The sequence below is a fragment of the Battus philenor genome, unplaced genomic scaffold (genome assembly GCF_028537555.1).
Source record: "Battus philenor isolate CCGP_79_NKW_IND1 unplaced genomic scaffold, ilBatPhil1.0.hap1 SCAF_4, whole genome shotgun sequence".
Lineage (NCBI taxonomy): Eukaryota > Metazoa > Arthropoda > Insecta > Lepidoptera > Papilionidae > Battus > Battus philenor.
In genome coordinates, this window is record NW_027181704.1 from 16,891,185 (window position 1) to 16,906,214 (window position 15,030).

Consider the following 15,030-nt stretch of genomic DNA (forward strand, 5'->3'; position numbering starts at 1 on the left):
GAGGTACGTTTGCGTTTTAATGACGTGGGTTTACGTAAAGAATAAATGTACTTAATTCTAAGAACTAGAATACACGATGGTTCGAAATATCCTGTTAAAGTTGACATGGGGAAGTTCCGAATTTTGTGAAAGATTTGTGTACATATTTGACTGCATTAATCTTATGCAAAAGGCAATCTTTCTTAATCAATAGTCAATTATAGTTCAAACACGCTTATTTCAGTTAATTAAAATATAATAGAAAAATAAAAACTTACAATTCAATGTATAATATGCGCTTCAAATTATTTAAAATATTTTATATTTTAATAACCTGGTTCCGTCACGTATAAGACTATAATAATTTATCATTATTATATATCATAAAAAATAATAAAGTCTTTAGTCTCTAAAATAATAAAGTTTCTGTTGTACCTAAATAAACTAGTTTGTCAATTATGACAAATGTCAAAAAACTAACCTATATGTCAAAATACTTTACTAATTTCGTATATATAGAAAGATTACGCTATTAGCAGACGCTTTTTCTCAATAAGCGTCTAACAACTACGTATTAATTGTAACGATTAAACAGCGATCGCTATTTTTTAAGTAATAACTCACACTCGATATTTATACGTTGACATTCTTCGTGTTACCAAGCGGAAATCTCGGCACGCGCCAATAGGCCAATACCAAACCAGCTTATGTACTACTTTTTAAATATTTCAATGAACGACGAACTAAAATGCATATATTCAAATTCTCCCTTCAAATTAACTGTTATCTTCTTTTACCATGGTTTTAATGCCATTTATAAATATTTTATTTTATTATTATGGTAAATTCTGTTAACATAAATAAATATTCTGGAAAAAAATTTGCTGCCTTCTGTCAAAAATAGTTTTTTTTTAAATGTCAATTAATGAAAAATATATATCATCAAAACGGAATTCGTCCCAATGAACGTTGGTTTGGGCAGTTACTTAAAGTACGTAATATTAACATTATATAGGTTTTATTCCCTTGTCCTCTTATATTTCATTAAAAATATAATATAATAAAAGTATGAATTAAGTCCGCTTAGAGTACCGTTTCGCAAATGATGCCACACGTGGTGTCGGCGCGGGCGCGGCTTGACGTCAGTCGCGTCATGCCGCGTCACTCTTACGTGATAATTTACACCTTGTCGGAACCGGATTCCTCGTGGCCACACTGTGTTTAAATTAGCTTAATATATTCCATTACCGCAATACATAATACATTGCGCAATCGATTTAATTGTTACGGAAATAACCCTTGATCTATAATTAGACGATATCAAATATAATCACTGTTAAATTTTCCTAGACTTTGATATCTTATTTAAGTAATAAATGATAAAACATGTATTCGTATAAAAAGATTTAATAAAACAACATAAATTAGAATTTTAATATAACTGATTGCATATAATAAATATTAAATTCGTATGAAGATTTTTATAGGTAAAAAATATTAATAAAAATGTGATAAAGTATACAATTTAAAAGCTAACTATTTATATAGTATTAAAATGATCGACGATTCAAAAGCGCATGTAACTGCCTACTTGAATAAAAGTATTTTGAATATGAAAAGATGTTTTATTGATTTTTTTGAGCTGCAATTTAATTTTACTATTTTTAACAGTAGAAAGTTAGTCGTAACACGGTGGCGACATCATTGTGGTATTTTCCGGCTGTTATTTAAACTAAAGCATTTGTTAGTTTCTATAATTACAAATATTTTCTATAGTTCAAAATGTACATCCTAGATGTCACTGTTACAAATCAATCATTACAGACAACTTACAGAAATGTCGTAAGATATTTTAATTCAAATTCTAAAACACATTTATTTTCAAAAGTGTTATTAATATTTAGATTTTTTTTAATTAATCTTTATACCGCAATTGTTATTTAAATTGTGGTTACTTTTGGCTAATATGGCAGCACCATGTGCTTGCTTACACGTCAAATGGTAGGAATGAATGTAGTTTTCGATTCTCATTTAACAACATTTAAGCTTTTAGGGTGTAGAAAACAATAATACGTGTATACGTTATAATTAATGAATTAAGACATTGTAAATGTCTCATTAAAGATTCGATATCATTCCATGATAAATAACTAATGATATACTAGGCTAAGATTTAGTATACAAAATGGGTGAGTGCGTTTGACGTCTTTTGTATTATTTGTCAGCTAAATAGCGTGCAATTATTTTATAACACTACTTGGATTGCAGGCGGTCTGTTTAGTTACTTCCGTGGATTGTTGGGGGCGCGTGAAATGAGGATTTTGATCCTCGGGTTGGACGGTGCCGGGAAAACGACAATATTGTACAAACTGCAAGTCGGCGAAGTTGTAACTACTATACCTACTATTGGTTTCAATGTGGAGCAAGTCACGTACAAAAACCTCAAGTTCCAGGTGTGGGATCTTGGCGGACAGACTAGTATCAGGTGAGTCGGTTTTCTGCGAGGTTAGGATTAGCTAGTTTAGTCATCCCTTTTGAGATAACTTGTATACGCATCTACGATCAACTTTTATGAGTAAAAATACATAAGGCTTTCTTTTATCTTATGAAAATTGAACAAATTTTTTTATTGCACAATATATAATATCTCCCCCATCAAATGATATATTAGTTTAAAAGTACACAAAAACTTATATTCTAAGATGAACCTATAATAAGTATAAATATTTACAAATAAATAAATTACAATTGTTTATAAGTGTGAAACAGAATAATAAGGAAATGTCATTTTTAAAGTTTGCATTTTTAATCATTCATGTCAGCGGACAAACACCCACAGCAAAACAGGACCCACAGATCACCACAATTACTTGCACTGTCCAAATCTAGTTACTTCCCACAATCTTGACTGTGATCCATTTCATTAAAATCAAATTTTATAAATTTTGTACAATTAAAAACCGTTGATTTATTATATTTTGAATTGCTATTGGAGCTACCGGAAGTCACTATAAAACATTTCTTATTAATGGAGTGGTCATAGACTAACCCCATTTAAAATTTTAACTCCTAATTCAAAGTTATTACTAATAATATTATTTTTAATTTAGTTATATAACAGCACAAATATTATATGGGAAATTCCTGCATTACATAGTTATTGTGTTATAGTGAGAAGCACATTTTTTATACTACCAATTTAATTTGAATTTTGTGTTCTCTTGTTAGATTCTTTATTCTTAATCTTTTTAATTAAATTATTGTATCTAATTAATTAGGAATTCAATTTGACTTTGAATCCAAGTGATCATTTGCTAGGAATTATTTTTGGTTGTTAACAACAAATTCAATTAAAATCCAAAAATTATAAAAAGTAAAGTATTAATATAATAAAGATTCATATGAATGTACATGATTTTTATTACAAAATAATTTTCTTTTTTTTTATGTTAAGTTTTTATATATCTAAGACATTCCAACCCTATAGAAACATATTTTTTTCTCAGAAATTACAATTTAAGCTGCTGGGAGACCAAGACCATGTCATATATCAGCCTATTGACCTCAGTGTAGGATTTTCGTAACATGGTTTGTAACAAACCAACATTCTCTTTGGAAATAGTTAAGTTTACAAAGAAATTATTGCACATATTCAATTAATCCATATACTTTGCAATATGGACACTGTTCTTCTGACAATATATGCAAACTTCACCAATGGAAAATGTCCATAATAAAGAAATAATTTTCTGAAAATTAAAAGTCAAAGTTATGTTATTATTATGTTAACATATTTTAAATGTCTGGAAAACTTATAAGAAGAGCTAGTGTAAAATTTTTTTAACATCAGTTGCAAAAACTTAAAAAAATAGTAGCAAATTGTTGTAAAGAAATCATATCCGAGTTATGACTCATGGTTTTCATATCAAAAGTTTCTCCAACTATTCCAATAATAATTTATATTGTATGACTAACAATTTTAAAGTGTTATGTAAAGTGTGGTTTTTAGTAAGATAGTTTTATAGCCCACCAAATGTGCAAAAGATACTTTTATTCTACATACCTGGAAGTCAATAAATAAATTAATTCTAATATGTATTGACATTAGGCATCTTAAGGTTCGGAAATTAAGCTCCAACTCATTTACACCGGTGGGACCCTTAGGGTTGGGGCCCAGTGATAGTGGCTCAAAGTGATTTAATGATTTAAGAATCTAAGATTTAAGTTGGAAAATAAATAAATAGAGTTATAAACTTTCTGACATGCAAAAATGCAAGCGAAAAAATTTGGAAATGAATAGGAATTTAAAAAAAATGCTTTGATGCTAATGTCTGTCGAGTCTGGAAAAAATATGTATTACCCTGAACTATCTGCAAATCTAAAATGATTTGTAGACTTCGTGCACATTATTCAGAAAGTAGGTGAAAATTATATAGCTCAATTTATCTTTATGAAGACATTTAGTGGTTTACAAATAGACAATTATGGTGTGTAATGAAGCCATGTATAACATTGAGAGTTATTTTTCATAGAAGTTACAGGTGTTGTGATAACACAACTATTGCAGTTAATTTGGAATATTAAGCATTCCCAAAAAGATCATTAGTTATCAATATATTTATTAACAATGATTTAAAATCTATCTTCCATATATAAAAATAAATGTTTTTGTGTATGTCCTTTTTAGAATCAAACTATGCATTAGATCATGTATTGATCTTCAGCAAAGTTGTTATGCGAGAGCCAATTCATACTAGCTGAATGATGATGTTTCGAGTTGTTTGTGACGTAAGAATTATAAGATATGACGTAAGACGTAAGAAAATAAATTGTTAAATTTATGTCAAAGTCATATATTGGAAATAAAAATGAACTAAATATTTTTTTTGTTAATTTCACACATGGCACAGCTAGTTAATTATATGGGTTATGCTTATGCAGTAGACTATTATTTATTAATTATGTCCTACAGCTGAAATAATGACGAAAATATTAGTATTAATGTTTATAAAAAAAAATATGTTTCCAGGCCCTACTGGCGATGTTACTACGGGAATACAGATGCAATAATCTATGTTGTTGATTCTGCGGACAGGGATCGAATAGGAATTTCAAAGGATGAATTGGTGCACATGTTACGGGTAAGTGTTTACCTTTTCACTCAATTTAAAGGGTACTTACTTTTGGTAAATAATATTACTTTTTATTTTGTTACCACATATCTTATTTTAACCTTTACTCCCTTAAGTAGTGGTATACTAAAGAGGGCCCACGACCCAAAGGGGAGCAATTTGATTGTTTAAAGAGCAAATCAGAAATGGACTCAATGCAAGTTTAACTCTTTAACTTTCGATAACAAATATATATGTTATATAAAAATTTTATACTGGGTCATGGTACAAAAAATGGTTGGAGAACACTGTTCCAAAGTCTATATCGCTTATGTTCATTGAGGAGAAACAAATAGGATACAAGGACTAATGGAATTACCAAAATTATATTTTACTTGTTCAATTGATATATTTTATAATGTTGTCCAGTTACAATGGGATAGAATTTTTTTTTTTCAAAGATTTCTAGATAATGATCAACAATTACTTATTTAAATTATATTTAATGAGATTTATGTAATATTTTGAATATAATTTCAATATTATAACTGGCTTTGTGGCTCAAAACAAACTTTTTGTTTTTACAACTTAAAACATTTCTTTTTTTTTTTGGTTATGATTGATATCAGCTACGGATAGAAGCTTTATAAAAAAAAAACATTTTGTTGTTATTTTTTTCTTTCTGGAGTAATTTAAATATCGAAAATAAATGTGTAAATTAGTGAATGACATTCTCGAAATTTGCACTTAGACAAATATTGGACAATTCATTTATATTTATATAAATGGTTAAATTTATAATTGAATATTGACCATTGTTTTATGTTTGAGGTGATAACTTAAAGACGTAAGCATGTAGTATTCTTTATCTGAGGTATTTTATAACATTGAAAGTGCATTACAGTACTCCTATCAGACATGTTACCGCTTATCTGGTATTTGTAACCAAATCTCTCCAATGAGTGGTACTAATTAATAGATTTAATTATGACAAACCATTTTTTGTAAGCCCTTAATATTTCCATTTGGGCATGACATTTTCAAAAAGTAATATATATAATAGATTTTTATATGATAATCGAAAAGATATATGAAAAAATAACAAGGGCGGAGGGAGGCGATAGTTATTTGACCATTTTTGTTCTTAGATTTCATAATTTTAAAAATTATAAGTATGTTACAGTCCCATATAGAAAAAAACATTTCATAGTTATAATTTTATTTATTGTTAAACAATGTTCAAAGTTTTGTGTATTTTACAATAAAAGAAGAAAAAAAATATTTTTAAAAATTTTTACTGTTTCAATAAATGCTTATTAAGAGTAGAGGCATTTTATAAAAACACTCCTTATTTGCCTTTAGACTAACTAGGCGCCATAAAAACATCCAGTTAAAAAACTAGTTAATGATCAACCCAGCATCGGGAACATATGGTCTTGTATTGTCTACTAATATATGAGACAGATTTACTTCAATAGGTTAGATAATTGTCAAGTTCTTAGGTCTCTGAGGCAGAATCCTCTTGTAGTGATTAAGGACAAGGACCAAAAAATATTCACTGGAATATTATTAAGAATTTCTAAATGAGAGCCCCCGAGAGGAACAGGCTTGTTTGGTTAATTAATATAAATGGATTATCATAAGAACTGAAATGACTACCACTTAGAAACACTAGTCTATAGAAATGTTTCTACATTTCTTTTATATTTCCAGGAAGAGGAGTTAGCCAACGCCATCCTGGTGGTGCTAGCAAATAAACAGGATATGGCCGGCTGCCTAACCGTTGCCGAGGTGCACCAAGCATTGGGGCTGGACGCTTTGCGCGATAGGACCTTCCAGATCTTCAAAACTTCGGCGGTGAGGGGCGAAGGGCTGGATCAGGCGATGGACTGGCTATCTGACGCGTTGCAGGCTAGGAAATAACGTCTTAGGTAAAAAAATTAAAAATATGGTCATAAGTCAATATATCTAATAGATTCAGGCGTTACTTTGGAGAAGTCCATCCTAAGTAAGAAAGTGACTAATATATAGTTACTTCCGCTATGTAGCAGTAGTCGTGCAATGAAGTGCACCGCCCGCCAGCTCGCTGATAAATGCGCATGCGGCAAACTTTGTGAATTACACGACTGCCACCGTTAATTCACTCAATACGTGTTTCACCCCTCCACGGGGCATCCTCAGGAGTAATGTTACATAAACCAGTGCCAAACACCGATTCATTGCTAAATGCTAATGCTGCATAGCAGAAGTAGCTATATATTAGTCCCTTTCTTACATAAGTCAATATATTTGCGAAAGCTATGTATATGTTTATTAGGATAATAATAAATTTAATTAAAATTTTATAATGTTAGTACATAAAAAATAATATTGACAAGCATTTTATACCTTTTATCAGTACTAGAGATAGCTTGGTAATGAATTGTTTCGTCTACTTTATTAACTTTCAAAGGTAATCATAAAAAATACCAGATGAAGCTTGTTGGGGGCTGTTCTCATATGGTGTCCTTTTGAATAATCTTCAATTGAAGCATGTCAGTATAGGGAAGCTGAATTTGACTCTAGTTCTTATCAATTTGGAATTCTCTGCTATTCTTCTCTTGATAAAGTCAAAGGATCTAAACTGGAATAATATCAATGAGCAATGGTGCAATAAAAATAAATTTAGCAGACTGTTTATGTCTCTTATACATCACAAGAAAGGAATAAAATATCAAAGGTTTTTTAGGTCTTTAAACCTAATATGTTAAAATAAAATATTTCATTAAAGAATAGGTGAAGTATGTAGATTTAAATACGCTAAATTAATATAATTAAACCAAACCTTTGTTTCCAGATGTGTACATTTTGAAAGAAAGCCAGCATTGGGTTTGAGGGTGCGCGAGATGGACAAAAGTAAATTATCTATTAGTCATATGTTTACAGCAATTAAGTTAGTACTTAACGTCGCCGCCGCTCCCCGGACGCCCAACAGTGGGCTCCCACTCTAAATTTTTCTCAACTTGCAAGTACATTGCTTTTGCATCCCGAACCCCATGTTTAGTTTTAAAATTGGTCCAACCCAAAGCATATTAAATATATTATAAAACTAAAATATACATACATATTCAAACCAAAACAATCACTATAAGGTATTTGGCAGTTTTTGTACATACAAAATAAAATCTATTGTGTGATATTATTTTTTCATATCATCCCAGGACAAAGCCTTGAAATGATCGAGTCAAGTATGAATAAATATATCACGTTTTTTTTTATCTGTGGTAGTTAAACAATGTTAACTTGTTGGTTTATAGTCTTAGACACTAATATTTATTATATAAGATAATGGAAACTGATTTATACTAGCTAAAATCAATTCCTAGTCAATTTATACTGGTTTCATAGTCTGTTTAAAAAGAATGCTTATATTTCAATAATTTACAAGAAAACTTCAAAGCAAAAAGCATGGGAACTCTGTTTTTATCATCGCCTTGATTTTATTTCATGTTTGTGATGAATTTTAATCTAGTTATAAATGGATCGATATAATTTTATTTATAATGTGGTCATTCTTTTATTTGCTTTAAAATATAATTATTAACGTTTCCTACCTTATCTGTATTTAATAAAATGATATTTTAGTTAATTTTTTCACTGTATGTTTGTGATAGACATATTTATTTTGTTTTGTTTAATATTTCACAAGTGACACTTAATTTTTTCTTACTACGCACAAAACAATCGAATTTGACATTTGTGTCGCAAAAGTGCAAAAAATGACATGCATCGCCAAATATGTATCAGATAACTTATTTAATAAAACATTAATAGCCATAAAAATCAGTCATTGTAATGTGGAGTCATTTGAAAAAAGTAATTTGTAATGTATAAGTTAATAAGGACGTGCATCCAGGACTGGTGAAAATTGAAAAATTGGACATCGGATTTGAAATAAAATAAATATTTCATCCAATAATATCCACAGCTTCTCATTTTAATTAAAAAAGCATATACATCTTTTGAATTTACTATGGAAGCATCAAAAATAAACCGAAATATATCTAAATAATTATGTATATGTGTATAATAAAATTAAATGAATAATGTTTTGACATTAAGATATGATTTTAAATAATTATGAAATGATGTTTTCAATTAATTGATTAAATGTCAAAAATGACAACGCGGGAAATTCGTTCTGTCAAAGGGTCAGTGTTGCAAGGTGAAGGGCGCGCCGGCTAGCGGAGCGGACGGCGACGTGATGCCAGTAGATAAAACAATTGTTTGATAGGCAGGAGCGGCGTTACTATAGGTACATACATAAGTTATTACAATTGATTGTTTATTATATATTTTGTATCATTGACGTTCCCCATGCTACGTGTAATTTATATGCGGCGAGACAGAGGGTTGTTCTGATTACAGTGTCCTGTATTATTTTGTTGTTTCTGTTTCCCTTGTGTCCCCTTCGTGAACAGGTAATGAAGTAAATCAATTTGAGTAAATTATCATAAAGAATTTGCTAATATATACTCGTATATTACTTATAATATACTTTTTATAGAGAGTAATTTGTTGCAGACATAAAATTTTTAAAGAGGAGAATGTATAATGCAAATACTGTCAATTAATTAATGATATACTCTGTCCAAAAAACAATAGAAAAATAAAGAATTTCGTAATCATAACATACCAAGAAAAAGCATTTTCATTATTATTTACTGTCTGTCTATGCAGACGTTTAGGTGCTAGAAGTTATCTGATTATTGCATTATAATATAAAAAGTAATGTAACATGTTTCGACCACGGGCCGGTAGAGTGGGAGGTCTAGGTTGACCGGCGACATAGACATTAAGGTCACTAGATGGCATCAGGCGTTATTTTGCGGAAGTCCATCCTAAGTAAGAAAAGGACCAATATTTAGCTACTTCCGTACATGCAGTGGTAGTCGTACAACAAAGTGCACCGCCCGCCAGCCAGCTGATAAATGCGCACTCACTAGATACTGGCAGTGCAAAACCGGTCACCGTGGCAATCTTTGGGAGAGGCCTAAGTATCTGTGGGTCTAGGGGCTGGTATGATAATGAGACACAAATTTTGTAAACACCTGATCGTTAAAAAAAGATCGAAGTTGTGTCTTGGTGATTATAAATAACGACGCACTAACAGAACAAAAGTGAATTGTCATTTGAACCGCTGGAGCTTTCGGATCTGAAAAAAATGTTACGCTATTGGCAGTTTGTAGCAAGGACGTCGGCAAAATGGATATCACGCTATTGAGCCTATTTCTTAGATGCATAAAATTAAAAATCAATTGTTAAATATATTTTTAACCGCCATACTTGAAACCTGCCAGTAGAAAATTCGGCTATTTTTTTAAAAATCATTATTAAGGCACGAATGAAAATATTTAATAAAATTAATTTATATAAACTTATTGTAAAAACTGCGTGATATGAGTTACAGAAAAAAAAATTTTTCGCATCGAGTACATGGCAAGACAAAAAAAAATTATGACATGTCAACTAAGTAATTATTATATTGTATATCAGTTGTGTGAACCAAAATAAATAAAAAGTAATAATCCTAATGGATAAAATTTTTTAAATCAAAACAGTAAAACTAATGTTTTCCTTTACCTGTATATTCAAAACATAAGTTACAATATCTGTCACTAGCTGTCAAACAAGAGGCGCATATTTATGTAAGTAAAAAATATATCATGTGTCATGATAAATTGCAATTGTAGTAAACGAAAAAGAAAATTTATTATCGTAATTGTTATTTATTATTAAAATACTAATATAATAAAGTGATGATTATGAAAAAAGTTTTATTTTTTTGTTGTTAGTATCGTGTAAATATTAACGAAAATGAATTATTTATTCCACGGTTTTGTAACGGACATATGTAATGGGTTTTAGTATGATTGAGGTGCAACAATATACCGTGTCCGAATAGCTTACATGGAAGGCCGTATATCTAGACGTTTTAAGAATTTCGTGAAAAGTTGTAAACTGCATGGATCCTTTTAATAAATTAAATGTTAAATCATGGAACAGTAACAAATGAATTTGTGCAATTAATCAAGGACAATATGATAATATCTAATTACCACTCTGAACATAAAGCGACTATTGTTATCTGATAAGAATTGCAAATACTCGGGTCATTAGCCAAACGAAACACTTTTGGTATGGGCAATTCACGTAATTAAAATATTGAAAAAACGCTGCTCCGTCATTCAATTACATTTTTAACATATAAGTATTAAGTATTGCTGAATGAAATTTTCAGTATTTTTTTTCAATGAACCATAGTTTTTAAAAGCGTGGGCTTTAGTTGCATTGCATTTTATGGTTTAGTTTAAAGTTTTCTAAAAGCATTGGATATTAAAAAAAAGGACAAAGTCACAAATATCAGCTAAGTTATTGAAAATTTGTGAAACGGAAAGGTACCCCACCCTGTGCCACGTTTGATCCACTACTCTTGTTACACCCTGTAGATGTATGTACAGGTGGTTGGTCGATTGTGTTGATCGAAATGCTGTCGAGATTGAAGACTTATGATGGACATGTATGCTTCTCAATAGCGTGAAAGCAGAATATTCTTGTTTGAAAGGTGCTGTCAAATGATTTGGCCTGTTAAAGATACAATCCACAACTTATATAGCAATGCTTGTAATTTTTTCATAATAAATTATATGCAGTGCTATAAACGTTTTTAAAATTTCAAAAGTAAGAAATTTACCGTTTTGTTTTGAGTGGATTCTTAGGTATAAAGGTAAAATTAACCTAATCCTCGAGCACTAAATTGTAGAAACTGACATTACTACAATACTTAATTTAACTATAATAAAATGTACTTAAAATATAATGAATCTTCACTTGATATGTTTACGTAATCTATAAAAAGTTTTGTTGAATGATTTATACTGTAAGCGTAATTGAAAGTCGACACTACTTAAAATCAGGAGTGAGCAATATTTAATGGAATCAGGCGTTACCTCGCGGAAGTCCATCCTAAGTAAGAAAAGGACCAATATTTAGCCACTTCCGCACATGTGCTTTTCTTACTTAGGAGTGAGCAATCTTATGGCGTGTAAATAACTCAATTAAATATTTTTTTTACATGAATTATATATTATTTATATGATTAAAGTAAGTCATTTCAAATCATTAAATATGTCACTAGGTAACCTGAAAGATATATGTTGCCGATCTCTGGCCAAAACTGTTTGACTTATATATTTCGCAATAGTTTATCGGTAGTGATAAAGATGAAATAAGAAATTACACGTATCTGTAAGGAATTAAGATATTTCAAAAATTATTGCGAATATTTTATCATTTAGATTTTTGATTTAAGCTCTTGTAATAAAGTTGACAAGACAAAAAACATGGCAAGAACGAATGCCAAAAACAAATCGTAATTCAGAGTTGCCAGTTAAAGAATCCGCTCGGCGGGAATTCCTTTTAAATTGGGTTACATCCATAATTCGTTTTCAAACAGGCAAATTCCACAGATGCCGGTCATTTAATAACACGGCAGATGAGGTATTCGGCGCGGACATGACGCATGCTGAATTCGACCTTATGCTACTGTGATAAGACTCGCTGGTTTTTAATGATGTAACCTGTTTATTGCAATGCGGAAATTTCCGGTCTGTACGAGTACTTAGGGGCTTGGTGCCCCCCCCCCCCCAAAGAGTAAATAATTTCAAAATTCAGAACAGAATGTAGTTAATAAATATTTTTTTTTGGTTCAAAATAATGATAAATATATATAAAATAACATTAGATTTTTTTTAACGTTCAAATTATTTAACAACTTCTTTAGCACAAAAATAGTAAAATTCGATATTCTTTTTATGTTATTTACTTTAAATTATGGTTTTCATTTTTCTTTTAACATTTCATTATTCGTCATTCAAAAAAAAAAATTATTTTCAACTTTGGTGCCCCCCCTGCTTGTGGTGCCTGGTGCGGCCGCCCCGCTCGCCACTGCTTCACACGCATTAATTTTGGGGCAACACTGAGATATAACTCACTCAATCCTTCCATTCGTTTTACCTTCAAATTGGGTATAAGGTTAATGTAAAAGACGGCAGTATCTTGATTGTAGGTGTAGAAGAAAAGGTAAATCTGTAGCTCATTTGTCAGCAACAAGCTTAAAATTTTTAACACCCATAACTAATCATTCGGTATAGCAAGAATTACCATAAATACCATCTTGTTCAGTTAATAACACAAAGTAAAATCCAAGGAAAGAACAACAGAGCTGTTTCTACCACGCCCACCTTCAACTCCATGACAAGGTGTTGGTGAAGGATTTTGGGGTAATCCGACGCACGCAGGTCCTGGCCGCGCAGTGGTGCGTGATCTTATTCTAGTCACGTCCTTATGATAACGGGTGGGGGGTTCTAGCTCTACCCTAAGTTACCCTAAATTAAAGTATCATCAGCGTTGAAACTATACTTGTATGCGAAGGTGTTTCCGTAGTTTTGACATAAGACGACGAAGAAGACACTTGGGTTTTAGCTGGTGGTAATCTAGCATTACCTTTGCGTTGTCCCTGTGGAAAGGTTATCCAGAAGACATGTATTATGGCTAAAGAACCTGGTTCACGAACATCAGAGAGCTGTTCAGAGTTGTAGGATCGGAAATCAATGTAACCCTAATGATAGCTAGCCTACGAAAGAAGAAAGCAAAGTAAGAAGAAAACAATTTAGTATTCTGTTCACGGGTTCTGAGATTTCTACTATCGTAAACAATGCTTGTACTATAATTTTAAGAAAATAGACATTTTAGACTAAATATCCTTTCTTGCCTGAAGTTAAGGTTCAAGAAAATTTTAAAAATATCCTACGTTTCTACCTCACATTTTACGATGTGGAGGCTTTATATTGTAGTTGTCAAAGCAGTACCCGGTGTGAAAACAGTATAAATTTGAGATATTGGATAAAAACGTTGCACTGGTATATTTGAAAAAAATTGAAGCATATTTTTAGCGACTGTTTAGTATAGGCTTCATTATTTCAGCTGTAAGATTTCCATTGCTAGACATGGGCTGACAGGTTTGAAGCGGCCTGCATCCAGCGTCTTCTAAGGATCTTAATAAGGCCATCTATCTACTTGTAGGTGGTCTCCACTGCTTAACCTTTAGGGAACAGCTGTCATCAATTTTGCGCGCTATATTGGCTGGTTAGTCATTTCAACTTGTCAAGCCACTGGTCTAGTACGTTCGTCTGTTTAACATTTCAATCTAATTCAATTGGAGATTTTTTTGGAAAATGGTGGAGAAATGAAAACAAAAATGAGTAGTTCCTTTAAGCAATCGATGCTTGTTGCAGCCCAAAGATTCTCGAGTGGCGACCACGGTGGTAGATGCGGCGTAGGTAGATCCTCAAGAAGATGGACAGGCGACATGGTCATGGTCGAAGGTAGATCGCTGGATGCGAGCAGCGCTAGACTGGACATTATGGACAGCCTATACATTGCAGTGGGTGTCTCTGTAGCGTCTATGACATTATGATGACAATGAAATTAGAGAGACACACCCTACTTTCCGAAAAGATAAATGCGTTTAATCAAAATTGGAATTTCAACAAAACTCGTTAGTGATCGTCAATTTTTTATCCATTTATTTTCTAATATTTTTTTTATTTTTGACTCTACTCTGCTTTGGAAGGTGTTACGGTTGAGTAAAAGAATCAGAAAGAATCTCCACTACAACACATCTTTTAATAAGTTTACAACTGGTCTATGTAAATACAGCTTTCTTATTTAATTAACCTAGGGACATGATTGTGTAACTATTTTCTTAACTCGAATAGGCTATATTCATTAATAAATATTTATATAAACAATCTCGTAACTAGAGGTCTGTCTTATAACAATGTCATGATGAACTAACATCTCGCTCGGCATTGTAAGCGCGTGCGTCATGTGACGTCAC

At 31.3% G+C, this 15,030-nt stretch overlaps 1 protein-coding gene across 1 annotated transcript; it reads left to right on the forward strand.

Annotated features, from left to right (window-relative positions):
* The first annotated feature begins 1,980 nt into the window (after nt 1–1,980).
* On the forward strand, nt 1,981–8,505 carry Arl1 (ADP ribosylation factor-like 1). Its single transcript, XM_068771547.1, has 5 exons — nt 1,981–2,168; nt 2,248–2,464; nt 5,009–5,120; nt 6,804–7,021; nt 7,927–8,505. Exons 1-4 carry the CDS (start codon nt 2,165–2,167, stop codon nt 7,011–7,013), a joined length of 543 nt encoding a protein of 180 aa, XP_068627648.1. The 5' UTR covers nt 1,981–2,164; the 3' UTR covers nt 7,014–7,021; nt 7,927–8,505.
* Nucleotides 8,506–15,030: the final 6,525 nt, after the last annotated feature.

What these genes read in the sequence shown, in the direction of transcription:
- Arl1 (XM_068771547.1), top strand. An exon ending in GGCGGACAGACTAGTATCAG is followed by an intron (nt 2,465 to 5,008) that starts GTGAGTCGGTTT and finishes ATATGTTTCCAG; the next exon opens with GCCCTACTGGCGATGTTACT. An exon ending in AATTGGTGCACATGTTACGG is followed by an intron (nt 5,121 to 6,803) that starts GTAAGTGTTTAC and finishes TTATATTTCCAG; the next exon opens with GAAGAGGAGTTAGCCAACGC.